Source organism: Mesitornis unicolor, unplaced genomic scaffold (assembly GCF_000695765.1).
Source record: "Mesitornis unicolor isolate BGI_N332 unplaced genomic scaffold, ASM69576v1 scaffold18192, whole genome shotgun sequence".
NCBI classification, from domain to species: Eukaryota; Metazoa; Chordata; class Aves; order Mesitornithiformes; family Mesitornithidae; genus Mesitornis; species Mesitornis unicolor.
Window position 1 is genome coordinate 27,851 of NW_010170027.1, and position 19,783 is coordinate 47,633.

Genomic DNA, 19,783 nt, shown 5'->3' on the forward strand with positions numbered 1-19,783 from the left:
GCGGGCGCAATACCAGCAGCAGCAGCAGCAGCAGCAGCAGGTCAAGCAGCTGCCCTCGCAGAAGATGAAGTGATGGGGCGTCCCGTGGCCACCACAGACCAGCTCCTGCCAGCCCCCCCAAAGCTTTGCAAGCCCAGGGGCCACTCCTCTGCCGTCCAGGACCAGCATGACCTGGGCCAGGGGGATCACTTGTGCTTCCCTGTTGCACCAGGCTGTGCTTCGGCCCCACGAGGTGTCCACGAGACAATAAAGCATTAAGCTCCCAAAACCTCTCTTGTGTTGGTGTTTCCTTGAAATCCTCATTGCTATTTCCCATGCACGCCATAGGGGAGCAGGTGGATTAGTAACATGTTCGTGCTATTTGTGCAGAGGTGGTTTCCCTCTGAACCCTCGTGATGCTGCGGTCACAGTCGGTGTGGACCATCCCTTGGTGTTCACCAACTCCGCTCTCCTCCACCAACTGGGACCAATGGTAATGGGGAAAGCACCAACCCCACAGCCTGAGCCCTACACCCAGTCCTGGGTGCCCCCCATATCCCCAATACCACCAGCACTTTGGGTTCCTGCTCTGTCCCTTGGGGCTTCCCCACCACAACAGCTTTTTTACAGAGCATTTTGCAACCTCGCACCCAGGGAGGCTACTGGTGATCACAGCAATCGGGCAGGCAATGTTTTGTATGGTTTTTATTGGTTTTTAATGGTATTAACAACCATTTATATCAGGAGGAGGAAAATAAGCCCAAAATAACCCCCCATTTGGGTATTTACAATGGAGAAACATCACAGTCAGGAGGGCTGATGTATGAACCCATTCGGACAGGTGACAGCTGAAGGACAGGATCCTGTGCTCATTAGCTTAAGAGGAATCAATTAGTGCACAAAAACGTGTAGTAAAGTGACCATAAAGTGACTCTTTGTCAGAAACTCCACGTCTATCCCTGACTTCCCAACAGATGCAGATGGGGATATCAGTATTACAGACCTGGTAGCTATCTGCAAGATCTTTTTTCCAGCTCAGGGTTTCTACCATCCTCTCCTTGCTAATTAAACAACCTTGTTTAATTGGTTTATGTATCGGGAGCAATGCCTTAACCAAGCAGCCCCATCTCCTCATCCTTTCGCTGTCTGTAGTACTTCTTTGCATAGCTCTGTGCAGGTTAATTACACAAAGACATGGGCAAAAGCCTTCCTAAAACAGAAAAATGAGAGCTGGGCTTCCCTTTTTTTTAATGGAAATAAACCCTTAGATGGAAACATCCTTATAAGTAACGAGGTGCATTTCTGGTCCTCCCCCTACACCCGTGGGAATTTTGCCATTGACTTCAGATGAGCTGGAGATTAATTCCCAACCGCAGACCTTTAATTTTCCTTACAGAATTGTCACTCTTTATTCATTAGTACTGCACAGCCTGAGTCAACTAATTGCACGGCTCGTTCCAGCCCTAGTGACCAGTGAATTTTTCACTTTCTACCCATTAAAAACAGAAGGGGTTGATACGTCAGCCCTTGCTCTGCCGTTGTGTTCATGAGAAGAAAACAGCAAATCTGCCCACCCCCCTATCCCCCCCCATCCTTCAAGCTCCATTTGCAAAGCACCCAAAGAGACACCCGAGGAGCATCGGGACAAAACGAGAGGCCCAGGGTCATGTCTGCCTCATGGAGGTAATACGTGGAGCGGGGCACGGTGGTCACATCTCCCCCCTTCGCCTGCGCCGGAGGAGCAGAGGGAGCCCGAAAGGGCAGGAGGTGCGATCGTGGCGTGCCCATGTGGCGCCGGTGCCTCTGTCCTTGGCCCACGGGGAAATTCAGGGATCCTGCAGGAAAGGGAGGAAAAACCCATAGGGAAATTCACCCCAAAGCCCCACTGAGGCTGGCACCCCTCCCTGCCAGCCCCAATTTCCCCACCACCCTGGGCAATGCCTCTGCTTCACACCAGGCTTGTGCCCAACCAGCACCAATCGATTTTATTGGAGTTACTGGAGTTGATTGAACACTCTCTGAGTCCCTGTGGAGCTCCTGGCTCCATCCCATCCTCTCCAATGAATTTGGCTTGCAAGAACAACCACAAAGCAGACCTGGGGAGCCATGCACCGCGTTGGGGTGACACGGTCCCGAGGAAGGAGCCATTCCTGCCCCATGAGGCAACGCCAGCACTGCCCGGGAGCTTCTCCTGCTCCCCGAGCTCTCCCTTACCTCCACATCCCCGTGCCCCAGAGCTGTGCGGTCGCCCCTCAGTAGATGCTGTGTGGGGCTGAGCCCCTCTCCTTATTCATGGGCTCGGTGTCCGAGTCCGGCGGGTTGGTGATGTACCGGTACTTGCTGGTGGATGATCTCTGAGGGGACAGGAGCCCATCAGACCTTCCCGAAGGGCAAGGAGGGAAACCTTGCCCATATTGCAAGGGCATCAATAAATGGGTGGCAGAGGCTGCACGGGGTCCAACACTCATATTTTTTTCCATGCTATTGCACCCAGAGTGGTCCAGGGAAGAAAGGGAGGCACAGTGGGACCTCAACACCCCCTCTTCACTGTTGGTGTCCCCTTCCCTGCAGGAACACGGGAACAGCAGGACCGGGAGGGGTTCGCAGGAGTTTTGCTGGCTTGCAATACAAACCCAAGGACATTACCAGGAAAATCAAAGATTGGAGAGATCTGTTTCCAGCCCTGGATGTAGGGTGGGTGTCACAGGACCCCTCGCTCCCCCCTGGCCACCCCTAAATGTTGCCCCAGTGCTTTTCCCACCCATCTTTGCGCTCTTGAACCCATGTCGTTACCTTGACAGGAGCAAACTCCTGCTGGATCAGCTTCTTGAACTCACTTCTGCTGAAGGGCTCCGACTTCTTCCGCTTCCTGGCATTGCCCTGGTAACTCTCCATCATGTCGGTGATGGCTTTAATGAGCTTCGACATCACTCTGGTCCTGGAGAGGAACAAAACTTGAGGACACAGAAATTATTTCCAAGAACTCAAAACATTTTCAGTCCGGTTTCAACTTTTCTCTTTGCCAGAGGTAAGAAGAGACCTCCATTTGCAGGACACTGAAAGTGGGGCTCCCCCCCGCCCTGGCTGCTCTTGGGACTTTCACCTCCATTCACTCCATTTCTCACTTTTCCCACTGCCTGCTTAAATTAAAGGCACGAAGCTCCCTGTAGCAATCTTGGCCACTTGTGGGGTGCAATGAATCAGCTCTCGCAGTTAAGGAAAGTGCCGTGCCCACACGTCTGCCGCACTCGGGGCTGGGCGGAGGGAGCCCGCGCAGCTCACCCTGTGCTTGTGTCTTCCCTGCTGGGAAGGACTTGGGGCAGAACAGCCCCGAAAACGTCACAAAAGCTCATTTCAAGTACAAAAACCAACAGAAACGGCTAAGACTCACCCTGCTCGCCTGCATCAACCAGCCAAGGGCGCGGATGGGACTGGGGGAGCAGCTCTGGGCGAGCTCCTGGCTGCGGGGACCGTGGGTGGAGGGTGAGGGTTTCTTCTGGTCAGTCCTGTTCTCCGGCTGCCTCCCCGCATCGCTGCACATCCCAGGGAGCCTCCCTGCTGGATCCTGCTCTCGGAGGGTGTTTACAGCACACCCAGGATAGACGGACGTATGTAGGTCAGCACACAGCTCCGTAGGTGTTGCGCAGGGACCTGAGCCATCTCCTTGGATCAAAACAAAGCCTAACCTGGGTTCTCTTCATATACAAAGGTTTGCCCTTAGCTTCGCCCAAAAAAGGTTTTTATCCTTTGCAACTGAGGTGATTTGTGAGTGCGTGGGGCTATGCAATGCTAAAGCCTAGAAAATGCCATAGACAAAATAACTTCCTGCAGAAAAAATACTGGTTTTAATCTTATTTTTGAGGCCATTCCACATGTTTCTTAGGGCCTGCAGCTGGGTCTGGACTGAATTCGTTTGCCCAGCTCTGAAAATGGTAGCAGAGCCGTGATTTCTTCTGTGAGACGGGAAAAAGAGAACTGAGCTCCTTTACAAACAGGGCAGCTCGATCCCAGGAGCGACGCAGTGCGAGGATGCCCCGGTGCTGCCAGCTGTGAGAGACCATGGCCAGCAGGTTTATGGGCTCCCTCCTGTGGGAAAGTCACTTGTTGCAGATCTGAATGGGACAGGAGAAGCCACCGCTCAGCCCAGCAACATGGCCTTGGCTCTGGGCTGCATTTCATCCCTGATGGAGCAAACCAGTCACGGATGGGACCAGGCTGCATTTCTTCCCCAATGGAGCAAACCCAGCCATGGATGGGACTGGGCTGCATTTCATTCCCAAGAGCAAACCCAGCCATGGATGGGACTGGGCTGCATTTCATTCCCAAGAGCAAACCCAGCCATGGATGGGACTGGGCTGCATTTCATCCCCAATAGAGCAAACCCAGTCACAGATGGGACCAGGCTGCATTTCATCCCCAATGGAGCAAACCCAGCCATGGATGTGACCAGGCTGCCCCAGGGACAGGACAAGGCACAGGGCCTGCCTGGACAGTGCATTGAGGTGGCCAGGGCAGGACACTTGGCTCTCGATCGATTCCCATTGTGGTCTCAGAGAAGTCAATGACCCCGGGTGTGCTCAGAAAGGGGGTGTAACGAGCCCTCCCTGCTAAGGAGGGTGTGCCAGCCTTCATTAAGGGCTCAGGCACCGTCCCAAGATTGGCAGATAGGGTAGGAAGCCAGATGAGCTCACTCTCCGCACCAATCTTCCCAGACAGCACTGGCAGGACCGGGTTTGCAGCAGCGTTTTTGAGAGAGGAGGGGTTGCTGGAGCCAACCTGTGCCGCCCACGTAGCGCGGCCGACACCGCCAGCACGGCACAAGGCACCCCTGCCATTAAGTGGGTTGTAAATGAGATGCAGACCACGGGCTGGAGCTAAATTTTGCCCTGGCGCAGTGAGGCAGGAGGCAGCGAGTCCCTGCATGCCCTCTGCAGCGAGGGCTGCCCCGCACACGGCTGCTGTCAGTGCAAGCCGGATCAACCCAGGGGCTGCTCTCACGTACCTGGCTGCTCACAGGCCCCAGGAGCTGCAGATTTTGGGAGACCCCTGGGGCACTCACTTCAGGGCTGTGTTGGGGACGGCCAAGAAATGGGGCACAGAGATCAGCACCATTTACCCTGCAACTTTTTAGGGTACAGCCTTGCTTAGCACAAACCCCATGGAGAGACCGACATCCCCACAGCAGCTCTTCCATGTGCCGAGTGCCTTTCTGGGCAGTGTTTTCTCATGGGTTGGAGCCATCTACGGTGAAATGCTCAGGGTCCAAGGCTTTATGTGTGTGAGTTCCTATCTCGATACGAACGATTTTGGAAGAGCATCACTGTGCCACAGGGACAGCGCATGTCCAGGCACCAGAAGGACCCCAGGACCAGGAATGCTGGGCATGGCCAAGCACCACAGCACAGAAGCCACCGCACTGGGCAGGACACGCTTGTGGAGGAGGAAGATGGGAGGGCAACGCACGGCAATGGCACCTCCGACCGCCGCACTCCTCCCTCCACCGCTGCCACCCCAATTACCACACGTCCGCCCAGGAATGAAGGGAATTAGGAGGAAAATTGCTCTGAATCACTCTGAGCCAGTCTCTTCCGCTGGCAACTCCCTCCTAGGCGCCTGCCACCACGGTGCCATCCTGCGGCAGCGTGTCCCCATCCTGCGGCAGCGTGGCCCCACCCCCCGCAGCCTGTCCCCATCCTGCGGCAGCGTGTCCCCATCCGCAGCAGCATCAGGCTGGCTTTGCTGGACTCTGGGTGCCAGTTTGCCCATGACAGTGGGCTGGCTCCTGGCCACTGGCCTCACCAGCACCCCAGGACCGACCAGTTTGACCCCACTGTGACTCATCCCCATCAGTGTCCAGCCTGTGATGTCCATGGTGCACCAAAGTCCCGAATTGCCACTGCACTGGGCATTGCACAACCCCTCCTGTGCCAGCCACCGGGCTGCTGACTCATGGAGAGGGTCTGTGGAGAGCAAAGGGGTCTGTAGGGGGCAAAGGGGGTCTGTGGTTGGCCAAGGGGGCCTGTGGAGGTCGAAGGGGGTCTATGGCATGTTGAGACGGTCAACAGCAGGTGGAGGGGGTCCGTGGTCCACAGGGGGCCCAGGCAGGATGGGGATGCTGGGGCGGTGTTGGGTCCCAGCTGGGAGGCACAGTTGGATCTCATCCTCTCATTACTGGGTCATTGATAAAACCCAGCCCTGCAGGTTTCAGTTTCTTTTCTCCAGTTTGAGGGGTTTAGGAGGGGGTCAGCAGTGCAAGGTGCTGCCGAGGTCCCACCAAGGCTGTTTTGAGGGGACATGAATTTAGCATTTAACTGCATCCACCATTTCCCTGCTGCTCTGAGAGTCTGTGGTGCTTCCCCTTCTCCTGATTCCCCAGGACCCAGGTAAGAGGAGCTGCTGTGGCAGCACTGGGAAGGAAAGGAGCCCTCACCAGTAAAACCCTGTGGTGGTTTGAGCAGGGGTGTGAGAGAGGAGCTCTGGGTGTTTGCAGCTTGGTGCCCAAAAGTTCAGTTTTTGTATCTGCTGCATGAATTGGGATAATTCTGCTTATTATGAACAGCACTGGTGGTGTAGAAACGGGGGCTGTGATGAGCAGGGAGGCACAGGAGGGGATTTGGCTGTGATCGATGGGTTTGGCCACTGGGTTGTGGCCCTTGGGGAGCAGGTCAGGACCACGGGCTCCCTGGGCTGCTCCAGGGCCTGTGGCCACCTCAATGGCCTTGGTGGCGAATGCCAGCAGGTGGCAGCAGGAGCCTGTCACAGCCTGTCCCTTCCTCAGCTTGCAGAGGCCAAATCCTGCCTCACGATGTGGGGTGAAGGGGTGTGCATGGATTTGGGGTTTCACTGTTGCGGGAGGACCCGGCAATGGCCTCTGTGCACTCCCAGCCCCGCGTCGCTGTCCTCGTCCTGCCATGCTCAGGGTGTGGAGGCCCCTTCTTTGTCACTTCCGTTGTGACGGTCCAAGAGCCCCCACGGGTGACACCACAGGGGTCTGGGGACCGTAAAATCCCGCTGAGATGGCAAATGTCCTGTTGCACCAGCGCCGTCAGCTTCAAGACTGGTTTGGGGATGGACCTGGGTGGGTTTTGGGTACCCGGATTTGTGTGCTCGGTCCCTGTGCTGCAGAGAGGGGGCTGAGCACCCCCTGGCAGGATGCTGAGCTCCTGCAAAGGGGACCCAAACCACCCTGTCCCAAAAGCTGGGCATGTCCTTGTGGGGAACAGCTTAGCTCCTGGCCATGATGTGCTCGTGTCCTGGCACGGTGGTGTCAATGCACCCGGGTGTTACCAGCTCCAGAGACCCTGCAGTGCTGAGGATGGGGTGCAGGATTGGGTGCTGGGTGCAGGGTCTGGCTCTGTAGAGGCAGAGTTGAGTGGGCTCTGGTCACCGCAGCAGATTTTACCTCCTAAGTAGGTGTTTTCCCCTCCAGATGTCAAAACCAGCCCCAAAGGAAGCTGAAGCAATGGGGACAGCAGCGGTGAAGCAAATTTGCGGTGCTCTTGTGCTAAGCAGGGCGCTTGCTTCAGCGCTGCTGTTTTGGGGAAGCTTGCGGCAGAGCGGGGCGATTTCAGGGCTTTGACTTGCCCTTGGGAAATCACAACTGTTCCTTTCTCCCCCTTATCTGCAAACCAATCTCTAAGCACGCACAGCAGCTGCTAATAAGGGTGCAAACTGGGGGTGCTCTGGGTGAGGAGCTGGGGTTTTTCGGGGTTTTTATCCACATGAAACCCAACAGTCGAACCTTGCTGTCGGCTGCAGCTCTAAAACTAAATACCTTTGCTCCCAGGCTTCATTCCAGCCCCATGCCAGGGCTTTGCAGAGCGAAAATGCCCCCAAAAAAGGTGCTTCTCCAGAAAAGAGTGCTTGTCTATCCCTGTCCTTCCTTCCAGCTCTCACCTACCACCACACCTTAGCCCTAGGAGATATGCAGACCCAAAATGGGCTCTTTTTTGTGGTTAGAAATGCAATGGCTTGTCAAATTATGCTGCGGAGCACCTTGTGAAGAGTATTGTGAGCACCAGCTGTGATGAGCATCCAGCTGGAGCCTACAGCCTGGTCCAGGCTGGATTTGCCCCATTTGGGTCCGTGCTGGGAGCAAATGAGGTGCAGGGTGACTCCCTCCAGGAAAACCCACACAGACACGAGAGGAGCTTCGACAGCCTCAGGGCACATCTTTATTTGGCAGCAAAACCATCAGAGGTGAAGGAAGGAAATGAGGGAGGAGTTGGAGAGGGGGAAGTCGGGGGCTGTGAGTGCTGCGTGGGGACCTTTGGCCGGGGACCGGAGCCCACCTCAGTGTGGGTGCTGGTGCTGGTGCTTGTGCTGGTGTTGCTGCTGCTGCTGCTGCTGGCCCTCGACCTCGTGGAGGTGCTCGTGGGTGGCGATGGTCACGCGGGTGATGAGCAGCATCGTCTCGCAGAAGCTGATCTGTGCGTCCTTGTTGACGTCCAGGTCCTTCATGATCTCGTCGATGGTGGCCTTGCTCTTCACGTGCTGCAAAGGAAGGGGCAGGGTGAGGGCAGCGTCTCAGACCCTCGCAGGTGCAGTGTCCCCAAATGCACGGTGCTATCCGTGTCCCCATCCTCATCCCATCACTTTGGGTACTGCAATGATTCACCCATGACGATGAAGCAATCGGAGAGGAGCGGGCTTAGCATCACTGTGAGGACACAGTGCAAGACAGGGACTGATGAAGGCAGCAGCATCGTCAGCTGCTTCCTTAGCAGGTTAGATTAAAACCACTTTACCTCCTTCTTTAGCAAAGTGAATTATTGAAAAAATAGGGTTTTTTTGGTATTTCTGACAATCTTGGGCAATATGATCCTGGTTTTTGCAGATAAGATGATGAGGGAAATACTTAATTGCAGATTCACCCAGATCTGAGAGGGTCTCCTTCATCTGTCCTTATGGAGCACGTTTAGAAAGTGGCAAACTGGACAGGGAGGGTCCTGGGGCACGGGAGCAGAGTGGGAAGGGGCTGAATCGAGTCCCTGGGGGTATTTGGGCAATGGGGTCCACTCGGCTCCCTCCCACATCGGCCCTGAGGACCCCACATTGGCTCCACTCACCCTCAGGTAGTTCGCCAGCTGCTTCTCAATCAGCAGCTTCAGCTCATTCTTGGTCAGGGTGTCGCTGTGCCCCTCTCGTCTCGAGTACTGGTGGAAGACGTCGATGATGGCGTCCATGGCCTTTTCCAGCTCGGAGAGCGGCTCCTGGGTCTGGGAGGTCTGGAAGAGAGAATTACAGAGAATAATGTCAGGAACCAGAATAAATGGGGGAAGTTGATGTGAACCAGTGAGGTTCATGCCAGGTGAGGATGCAGTCTCGATCAGTCGTTAATTTTTGGAGTTAAATTTGAGCTGTTTGCTCTGAGTTTGCTCTTATCCACATGCCAAAGGGGTCTGAGGGGGTTTGCAGCCTTTGCTGCCTTCTGTTCTGAGCTGTGCAGCCACAGATAACACCTGAGAGCTGATTTCCACCCCCAGAATGTGCCTTCTGCAAGTCGGGCTTCCAAAATAGCCAGCGGCACTGCAAAGACCTCTGTTGAGATGCAGGTACTGAGTATCAGAGCTGATGCCCAGGGGTCCCGTTGGTGGTTGGACCGTGACCACCTCAGAGACCTCTCTCCATGTGGGATGAGCCCAAGCAGAGGTGACCACCCTCTGCCAGCAACTCATGGCTCCTGAGGGTCCTTGCACCTCCGATGGCCCAACCAGCACCTGGAAAAAAGCATCGAGACCTTAACCAACCCTGGACTTGCCTTGCTCATCTTGACGGCGTAGCGAGATCAGCTCAGGCAGGAGCACGACTGGTCCCAAAGACAGCATCTCTTATAGCCCGGCTGTCCCCCTGCACCGCCCCGCAGGTTGTGAAATATCCCCGTTTCATCCAATTCCCGTCCCTCTTGGTGTTGCTTAAGAGCCAGCGGTAGTTCCTTAAAAGGTGCCTCTGTGGCTTTTCCTGCAAGGCTGGTGTCACGTACTCTGGGTGGCAGGGAGGTGGCCAGGACATGGCCGTGTCCCCACAGCTGAGTCCCCTTCACCCCTTCCATTGGGGCTGTGACTCTACATCCACTCCCAACGGGAGTCCGTGCCCCTTGGCTTCAATCTGACCCATTTTATTCCCCTCTATAGCAAAGTATTTCCATGCCATGAGGCCAAGAGGACCTGCAGCATCACCCCTGCACTTCTCTGATGCTGCTTGACCCCGTAGCATCCCTGTCCTTGCAAGCTTAGTGCACACAAGCACCCAAAAGCATCCCCCCTCACCCTGCTTCTCACAACCCACAGAGAGCATGGCCAGGGCTGCCTGTGTGTCATGGGGACAGGGCAGTGCACCAGCACCCAGGGACCATCCCTCGCCTGCAGCGATTCATGACCGGGCAGTAACACAGGGCGGGTTCCCGAGCTGGCCAGGCTCCAGAGCTCCATTGCTGCTCCTGGGGTTAGCAGAGGCTGTGGGTCCTCCCCACCCCAGCTCCACTCTGAGCTGTGGAGCCCAGGGGTGGCTCAAAGCCCTATATTTATTTTTTTTGGACTATGTCCTCACCTTGTGCCTTCTTTTGTTGTTGTTCCTCAGCGCTGCAGAGACCAAGCGCAGGCGCTTTGGCTCAGAGCAGCGAAAATCAGAAGTAAAACGAGATTTTCCAGTGCTTTTTCATCGAAATCCTCTGCCTGCTGACTCAGCTGACCTGTTCAGGGGTTTGTTTAACCTGCCAGACACGATGTGTTAATCCAACACAAAGTAGAGGCTAAAATAAGGCCGTGAAGAGGCCTAGGGTGAGCTCCAGGAGCTGACATGGGGCAGGACCGGGTAGGAGCTGCTCAGGGACACAGCCCTGGTCCCCAAACAGTGGCCAAGGGGACCCCAGCCCTCACTGGGGGTGCGTTTCACAACAGGAGCGCTCTGATGCACGAAGCGGCTGGAGAAGGGCTGGGGCGTTTCACAACAGCGTTGGGGACCATCCGCCCCGTTGCAGAAATTTGTAGCAATTTCAGGAAACTGCACTTTTGGTCATTTTGCTCTCTCAGAGGTGAGGAAGGGCAAGGAGGAGTTACAGGGTGTGGGGTGGACTAGGGTGGTGGCCAGACCCTAGGGATGAGACCCCAAATATTTGGGGTTTAAATGCCAGCGCCTTCACTAAGGTGACCAGGGAGCCTGGGTGTCCCTTAGGGTCACAGGAACTTGGGCTCGCACAACTTTTTTACCTGGATCTGCAGCTCCCTTTGCATGGGGACATCCCTTGATGGTTGGACTCAGTCTTAAAGGTCCTTTCCAACCAAAACCATTCTATAAAGAAGCGGCTGCAATCCTGGCCCTAAGGCCACCAGGGTTGAGCAAGGAATCACAGAATCCCAGAGCGTTAGGGATTGGAAGGGACCTCCAAAGCTCATCCAGTCCAATCCCCCTGCCGGAGCAGGAACACCCAGATGAGGTTACACAGGAAGGCGTCCAGGCGGGTTTTGAATGTCTGCAGAGAAGGAGACTCCACAACCTCTCTGGGCAGCCTGGGCCAGGGCTCTGGCACCCTCACTGAGAAGAAGTTTCTTCTCCAATTGAAGTGGAACCTCCTGTGTTCCAGTTTGTGTCCGTTACCCCTTGTCCTATCATTGTTTGTCACCGAGAAGAGCCTGGCTCCATCCTCGTGACACTCACCCTTTAAATATTTCTAACCATGAATGAGGTCTCCCCTCAGTCTCCTCTTCTGCAAACTAAAGAGCCCCAGCTCCCTCAGCCGCTCCTCAGAAGGGAGATGGTCCACTCCCTCCATCATCTTTGGATTGGGAAGGAGCTGGTGGCCATGGCAAGGGGAAGGTTTGGCTCAAGGGGATGGGGGCTCCTGGTGCCCTGCAAACCTGAGCCCTGGCAGGGCACTCCTTGCTTGGCAGTGGTTTCAAAACTCTTTCGAAATACGCATTTACGGGCAAGAGGGTGGCTGAGGGAGGAAGAGGTCTCAGCTGGGTTTGGCGCTGTGAGGTCTGCTGTATTTCACAGCAGATTTTAGCCCAGGATGGGGATAGGAGAGATGTGCTGATTGCCAGACGTGATTTTAGCTCGAAGGAGCCAGGGGATGTACCCAGTGATGCTCTGGCTACCACAGGAGCTGGGCCAGCCTGGAGCTGTAGGACAAAGGATTTCCTGGTCCTTTAACTCGAGCTGAAAGCATTTGCACATCTCGGCCATATCAAACAGTGACAAACTCGGCTGCTTGGCAGGCACCGCCTTGGTCAAGCCCAAGGGGAGCCAAGGGGGTAATTTACTGGTGGAAAACTCCACAGTGTTTCCATCTTGGCTGGGCAGCAAAAGATTCAGCAGGGTTAGGAGGGAGAGTGACTTGGATGTCTGGGAAACCTCTGAAATTGGAGTTTTCATTGAGTTTCAGGGAGAAAATTCTAAATCTCGCCATTTCTCATGGACTAAAGCTATCTATATGGATAGTGAGGTCTGAGTGTATTTTATTTTCCTAAGAGCACCCTGGCAGTGTTGTGAACTGCTGTTGTCATGGATATTAATGCATTTTTCCTGCTCATGTGTGACTCTGTGTCCAGAAGATGCTCTTGGTGCAGCCAAGGGGAAAAATCTGGATGAGGATGGGCAAAACGGGAGGTGCTTCCCCAAGCAAGGCTGGCTCTGCTCTTCTCAGTCGAGGCAGAAAATCTCCTCTGCCAGGAGAAAAACCTCTAAATCCATTAATTCCATTAATTTTAACGGTTAAAACCCAGCAGAGCTCAAGCAGTGCCTTGCACTGGTGTTCTGGTCATTAATCCCCTTCCAACCCATCAGTCCAGCCTGGACCAGACACAGAAATGCAGCTCTTGCCCACCCACCATAAGCTTCTTCATGGGTTTTTGGGGTGCCTCACCTTAACCCTTTATCCTATGGCCCTGGCAGGACCATGCGTTCACTGTGGCTGGTGCCTGCCCTCATCTGTGGGAGATGAATGCGATAAAGAGCGTGGAGACAAGGACTCGGTGAACTTCAAGTGATGCTTTATTGTCTTACAAGCAGGCATGACCCAAGCAGACAGGAAGCAGTCAAAGCCCCATTCCTATAAGCAAACCCCTCTGGGTTTTCCCCTGAGCATGCACAGAGGGTTCAATCCTTGTCCGGTCCACAGCGGTCATGGTTGTGGCTGATGCAATGGGCATCGTTTGTCACCTTGGACATCACGATGGTGAACTCCTCAAAAGTCACCTCTTTGTCCTTATTGATGTCCGTCTCTTGGAAGAGCTTGTTCAGGTAGTCGGGTTTGTTCCTGTTCTGCAATGGGGAGACAGGATGTGTTAGCATCTTTATTCTTGCATGCCTTGGAAGCATTTGGAAGCCGCAGGATCCCTCTTTTATGCTGCAGCTTGCCCCTGGTTAAAACCCCAGGCTCCTGTCCTAAACCCTCCGAGCCGCTCAGCACCCCTGACGCGGTGGGAAGGATGAGTGCGGGTGCCCACACAACGCAGGGGCAAGCTGGGTCTGGTAACAGAACCCACTCCATGAACCACAGCCCTTGGTGGGGACCGCATCCCCTTCCCCTGGGAGCATCCCTAGGGGCAACCTCAGCCTCATCCCCTCAAGAGCATCCCCATGGGAAGCACAGCACAGCCCCTGCGAGCACTCACACAAGCAGACAGGAAATTCGGTGCCTGCTCCTTCATCAGCTTCTGGAAGTCATTGAAGCTGAGGCTGTCGAGCTTGCCCTCCCGCGAGCTGTAAGTGTGGAAGACATCTATCACGGTTTTCAAGGCCAAATCCATGCTGCAGTTTCCCGGGAGCCGTGGGGTATCGGAAGGGGCAGGTCTGTGCGCGGTGCTTGCAGACATGGCTGAGCTTTTGAGGTACCTGTAAAAACTGTGTGGACAGACCTAAGGTCCACGAGGTGCCCCAAAAACCAGGCACCCCACGCCCTTGGCCACCACTGAGTTGTGCTGCACCTCGGCAGCGGCGCAGCGGATCTGCACCAGGGCTGAGGAGCAAACCAGCAGCGCCCAGGGGCAGTCTGAGCAGGTAATAAGCACTTTTAGGAATATTGACTTTTATAGCATCACCCAACTGCCTCTAATTTCAGCTTCACCCAAGAAGCAGCTTATTCTTGCTGTCCTGGAGGCATTTGTCAGGCAGGTTAAACCTGCAGCCGCTTATCTGGACCGCACCACCGACAGCAGAGATGACTTCAAGGCGAGGAGCATGGTTCAGACACAGGTTTCTCTGCAGCCTCTGCCTCGCCAACTCCTCCTCTTCCTCTCTCTGTGAATCCCCCCAGCCTATTCGGGCTGAAAGCCCTTTTTACCGCAGTCACTGAGCACAGAGACCCGGCTCTCTGTTGGATGCCATCGTGCATCTTTCTCCTTGTCAGAGGAAACAATTGCACCTCCCTTAAAGATGGCACAGAAATGCTATCGATTTATACTTGTCTTGTTTTAGCCAAAACCAACCTCCTGCCTGACCCTGAGCAGAAAGCATCCCCTGGAATGAAACAGGCACGGCATGAAGCGACGTTCAACATCGCTTCTCTCTCTCATAGCTCCTGCAAGACCCATCGCAGCGTCACTTACCCGTGTCTCCGAGTTGGGTTTGCAGAGGATGGGTCTGGTGTAGCGATCCAAGAGCCCGGACAGCCCTTTTATACACGTTTGAAGTCCTCTTTCATCAGCGGTGCTGACACGCCTGCTGCAAGCAACAGCTTGAGTCTGCATTTCCCGTACCTGGAAATTGCAAGGTGGGAACTTCTGAGCCCCTCCCTGTCTCATACCTGTGCGCATAGTTCCTGGTTGCACCCACCGGCCTCTGGAAATGCTGCCCTTCCACCCCACCGTCACCTCTGATGGGGCCGAGATGCTCACGCACTGGGCAAAATATGGGCAAAACACGGGATGTGCCGTCACACCTCAACGTGAGCGTAAAGGGACAGCCCGTCTTGGCAGAAAATGCCAAAACTTTGCAGGTTCTGCAATGTGCTGACAATCTTGGGCACTCTTGTGCTGGTGTAGAAGAAAGATGGCCTGTTTCAGGGAGATAACTTCGTGTATTGGTTGTTTTTAATGGGATTTCTGTTTTCCGCAATACCATCTGGTTGAACGCTAGCAAAGACGAAGGCAGCATCCACCTTTTGATAAATAAGAACGGTTTGGGTTGGAGGGGACCTTAAAGTCCATCCATTTCCAACCCCCAGCTGTTTTCCAGGCTATTTTCACATTGCTTGTACCAAACTTTTTCTCCTGCTCGAGAAACTTTGTGGAGCAAACAGGACATAAATCAAGAAAACGGGAGGTCACAGTCTTTGCAGGCTGGAGTCAACTCGCGAGTGTTTTGCAAGAGTCACCTCCGTGCCACCCATCTCGCGTTACAGAACAGGTACTGGAAGAATGGGGAGATTATAGAAAGATGTAAGAATAGGACAGTAGGTTCCAGGAAGAGGAGAGGAACAGAAAAACAAAGGGGTGACCATTCCTGTTTGAGGATGCTTCTCGCGTGTCCCGCGGGCAACACCGTGTATTGCTGCATGAGATTTATTCTGGTATCTCTGAGTCACTTTATTGCTTTTTTGTTTCCTTGCCCTACTCATCGGGGACTGTCCACAACCCCAAATTGCACCCTCATTCCCCAGCTCACCTTGCAAAGTATCGGCCGAGGCTGGGTTTTTGCCCTGTGCGCTTGCATCCAGATCTGCGGGCTCTGAATTCCCTGTCTTTCCTAGCGATGCTCCCCAAAATCTGGAGGGGAGATCAGTTTGTGGTGCCCGGTCCCACAAGGGGAAGCGATGCCCAAATGACACCTGGGTACGTTGGCAGGGAAGGGGATAACGGGGGGACAACGGCTGCTCCCCAGTGGCAAGATTGGGAACCCAGAGCGGGATCACCCGTGTCATTGAGTGCGATAACCCTGCGATAGCCCCGTGCTTGGTTTCACACGGAACGGGCTCCTGGGTTCAGCTGACGTTGGAAATGTCGGAGCCTCCTGAGCCTGAGGGTTCCTCACTCAGTGCTCGGTCATTGCAAATACAGGAGCTCATTTCCACTCATGTATCTGCTCCCTGGGAGCCCCTGATGGCCTGAAAATGTGCTGTGACCTGGGGGGCTGTCACCCCACACAACAAAAACACCCGATTTTATTGTGCAGAGTTAATACCAGCTCTCTGGAGCCCCTCGATCTCATCCTTTACGTGTCAGGACTTGCAAGATACGCACTGGTTGCTTCACGAGTGGCAAAATCATTGCAGGCACCCCCAGCACCAGAGCTGGGTCTTGGCAGACGCATGGGGAAGCGGCCCCTGGCTCTGCTTCACCCCTGGTGTGCCCTGAGCTGGTGCAGAGGAGCCAGGAGAAGCAAGACTGAGGATGCTCCGGTGCAGCCCCCGGCTGCTTCAACCCAGGATCCTCCCCAGCATGACGGAGTGCTCAGCACCCCACCATCTGATGAGGAGAAGGGTGCTGGGGCACCCTACACTACAGGACAGGGAGCCCATGCAGCCTGTGCTGCTCAGCCAGGACCCCCCAACATTGGGTCCCTCTGTGCCACCTTCCCTTTCCCATTGCTTCTCCAGTTCAATCTTCATTTAAACCCCCACAGCCCTGGGCTGGGTGCGCATTGCATCCTCCCTGGTGACAGCAGGACACAACACAGATGCATTTTGTGCTTCAAGAAAGAGATTTTATTTCAATGCTGTAGTCAGAAGCAGACAACAAAGCTTTGGGTACAGGTTTGTCTGTGCTTGTGGGCAAACAGAAGGAATGGTGCTGCTGGGAGGGGACAATCCCATGGGCACAGTCACCACAGGAACCACTTCATTTTCTGGGACCGTGGTCATGGTCATGGTCGTGGTGGTGGTGGTGGCCATGGTCATGGTCATGGTGGTGGCCGTGGTCGTCATGGCCGTGGTCGTCATGGCCGTGGTCGTGGCCATGGTCACCAATAGGCTGGTGGGATCTATTGTGGCCATCAATGAACACGAGACTCAGCGTGGACAGGAACTCGGTGAACTTCAGGCGGCCATCGTGGTTGTGATCTGCTTTGCTGAACAGCTGGCTGATGTAGTCATCGATGGACGTTTTGGGCTGCAGCAGGACAAACGTGACAAGAGTCAGCCTGAAGCATGGCGAGGCTCAGGGTCACAAGGCTTTCCCAGCAGGGACTGGGAAAAAAACCCTTGGAAAACCTTCCTCCTCCATCGGGAGGCTCCCAACCACCCCCATGCCCCAGGGAGGCCACCACCCCATGAGCCCTTGTCAGCGTTAGGAGAGCAGGACCGCGCTCGGCTCTTACCGGCAAAGTGCTTTGGAGGAAGGGCTTGGCTGTCTCCTTCAACATCTGCGAGAACTCGGGCTTGCTCAGGTAATCATCCAGGGGGTACTTGAGGGCGTACTTGTGGTAGAGGTTGACGATGCACTCCAAGGCGAGCTCGAGGTCGGTTTTCATCTTGCTGGAAAGGAATGGGCAGCAAAGCATTAAACCCCATCAGAGGAGAAGGGCTCCTCTGGGAGCCCCATCCCAGCTCTGGCTGCCCCATGGGGATGGGTTCACCTCAGCGGCACTTCCAGCGCCACCCAAAGCCACCGTTTGGCGAGGACCTACTTACCTGTGAGCGGTGCTGGGTTCTGCAGACGGCAGCGGTGCACGGGAGCTGAGGAGCGGGCAGGAGCAGTGACTGCAGGGTGCAGGCGAGGGCTCTTTTTATACTCTCCTTCAAATACGATTTGTGACACCCTCAAATTTACTTCAGGGTGACAACCCGGAATTGTGCAAGGCTGCGCAGCACGCCCAGGCGGAGATTTCTTGCCTGTCTCCGGGAACTGGCTGCTCCCACTCTTAACGAGGGAGGGGACGCACCAAACTCGTTAGGGCAAAACAAGGAAACACCAAAAGAGACATTTCCAGGGAGCCGGCATCGCTGCTCGGTGACGATGTCAGGGGCTTCCCCCAGAATGGGGCTGCTCCTGCAGAGTTCGGGGGTCTTTGCGGAGATGGTGGACGAGGGCACATGAAAGGTGCTGGGTGGGGGTCTCCAGTGTGGTGGTGCTGTTTTTTCCCAACAGGGGAGGTTGTTCATCTGCCCCAACACTGTTGAGTTTGGCTGGGGGTGGTGTTTGTCCCCCACTGAGTTGCTGGGGGGTGGTCAATGCATCCCACCCTTGGTCAGCTCACAAGGAGCATCCTCCCTGAACCATTTCTTAATGGCCTGGCAGGGAACCAAGTGAGATGTTACAAATCTGGGCACGCCAGCGTGGTGCAGGGAAGTCAACCGGTCCTAGGAGCTGGCGCTTCCCAGCAGCTGTAATTGCTGCCTGATGATAACCCAGGGCATTGGAATAATGGATGTCTTGAATGGTTTGGGTTGGAAGGGACCTTAAAGATGGGCAACTTCCACCAGCCCAGGCTGCTCAAAGCCCCATACAACTGACCCTGGACATTGCCAGGGATTGGGGCACCTGCAGCTTCCCTGGGCAACCCGTACCAGGGCCTCCCCACCATTGCATTGGCAATCACTGCCTCCTCCCAGTGCTGGGGGGATGCTGGTGCTTTTGGGACACCCCACAGTGCTCCCAGTGCCTGGTACTGGCTCCTAAACCCTCTGCATTTGGGGGCAAAGAGGCTCGAGGGGGGACTGGTGCAGAGCCTGTGCCCCAGGATGACCAAGCCCTTCACCTCAGGCTCACACTTGGTGACACTGGCGCACAAAATCCTGTGACGGCCATAAGGGCTTCTAGGAGGTGGGAAGGACAGCGGTGATGAGACACCTCCCTGTCAGCCTCCTAATCCAGGAACACGAGGAACTGGGGCCAAAAAAATAAAAGCCTGAATTGCAGAAGAGCAAAACAAAGGGCCAGGTTGTGCCATGGAGGGTAAGGAAGGGGAGCACCCGGTGCTGAGCGGGACACGGATGCGCCATCGGTGAGACATGACGGGACACGCGTGGGGAGGTGCGAAGGGATGCGTCTGTGCCACGTGGGGAGATGGGAGGAGACACGCGTGTGGTGTGGGGCAGGCGGGCACCGAGGGTCCTCGTGCTGCCACGGAGGCCGCATTCCCATGGAGCTCTTGGCATGCGCTCAGTTGCTGCGTCGTGGCGGCCCTCGCTGCAGTGCAAAAGCCACCGTGGGGTGTTGGTACCTGCAGCCGTGGGGCCGGGAGCGGTTGTGATGTGGGGATGGAGCCAGCACAGCTCCTGGGGTGATGGTGGGGATGCAGGCAGGCGGGGATGCCTGTGAACAGCATCACTTCAAATAGTCACAAACCGGGTACAGAAAGGGCCAAGGACTTAAAAGAGGGGTTTGTGGGGTCCCTTTCACCTCCCTGGGGGATGCAGGCGCTGTGCAGCCGTGCTCTTGGGAGTTTCACTGTGCCCGGATGGGTGGATGTGGTCTTTTTGTCCTTACACACATGTTCAGGGAAGCACTGGGACTCAAAAACTGGGGCTCATGAAGGAACCCCCACACCCTCTGTTTGGGGGAGCAGGGCATGGGGTGCATCCCCTCACCGAGTCCTTATCACCGACCACCAGCAAAAGGAAAAATGGAGCCGTCCATGGGGTTTTGATTGATTTAAGGTTCAAAAGCGACCACAAACGCAGCAGCAAAACATTTCAGAGGGAAATGACAAAAAAACTTTACAAAGGGACCTCGAAAGGCCCCCGAGGGGCCGCGCCAGCTCTGGTCGGGGGGGCCGCGCCAGCTCTGGTTTGCATTCCTTGTAGGTTGTAGATCGTAGCCGCGGCTCTGTCATGGTGCCGTACTCGTGGAAATTCACTTCCTCGTCCTTGTTGTGTTCCGGGTCCTGTCCGTGCGGGGGTGGGGGGAGCTCAGGGCATGGGAGGTGC

The 19,783-nt window shown here is 55.3% G+C and overlaps 2 protein-coding genes across 2 annotated transcripts; both read right to left on the reverse strand.

Moving 5' to 3' along the window:
• Positions 1–8,271: 8,271 nt before the first annotated feature.
• Positions 8,272–9,748, reverse strand: LOC104536834 (protein MRP-126-like). The gene is made up of 3 exons (XM_010179561.1): positions 9,740–9,748; positions 9,048–9,206; positions 8,272–8,472 (listed from the first exon to the last, which is right to left on the reverse strand). The coding sequence occupies exons 1-3, from the start codon at positions 9,746–9,748 to the stop codon at positions 8,272–8,274; spliced, it is 369 nt and encodes a 122-aa protein (XP_010177863.1).
• Positions 9,749–16,754: 7,006 nt separating this feature from the next.
• Positions 16,755–17,385, reverse strand: LOC104536836 (protein S100-A7-like). Its single transcript, XM_010179562.1, has 2 exons — positions 17,233–17,385; positions 16,755–17,024 (listed from the first exon to the last, which is right to left on the reverse strand). The coding sequence occupies exons 1-2, from the start codon at positions 17,383–17,385 to the stop codon at positions 16,755–16,757; spliced, it is 423 nt and encodes a 140-aa protein (XP_010177864.1).
• Positions 17,386–19,783: the final 2,398 nt, after the last annotated feature.

Bases quoted from the DNA above. Each gene is read 5' to 3' on its own strand.
- LOC104536836 (XM_010179562.1), bottom strand. From the start codon at position 17,385: ATGAAAACCGACCTCGAGCTCGCCTTGGAGTGCATCGTCAACCTCTAC. The intron at 17,025-17,232 runs GTAAGAGCCGAG...GTCCTGCTGCAG, and splicing joins TCCTCCAAAGCACTTTGCCG to CCCAAAACGTCCATCGATGA.
- LOC104536834 (XM_010179561.1), bottom strand. The intron at 8,473-9,047 runs GTGAGTGGAGCC...CTTCCTTTGCAG, and splicing joins AGCTGGCGAACTACCTGAGG to CACGTGAAGAGCAAGGCCAC.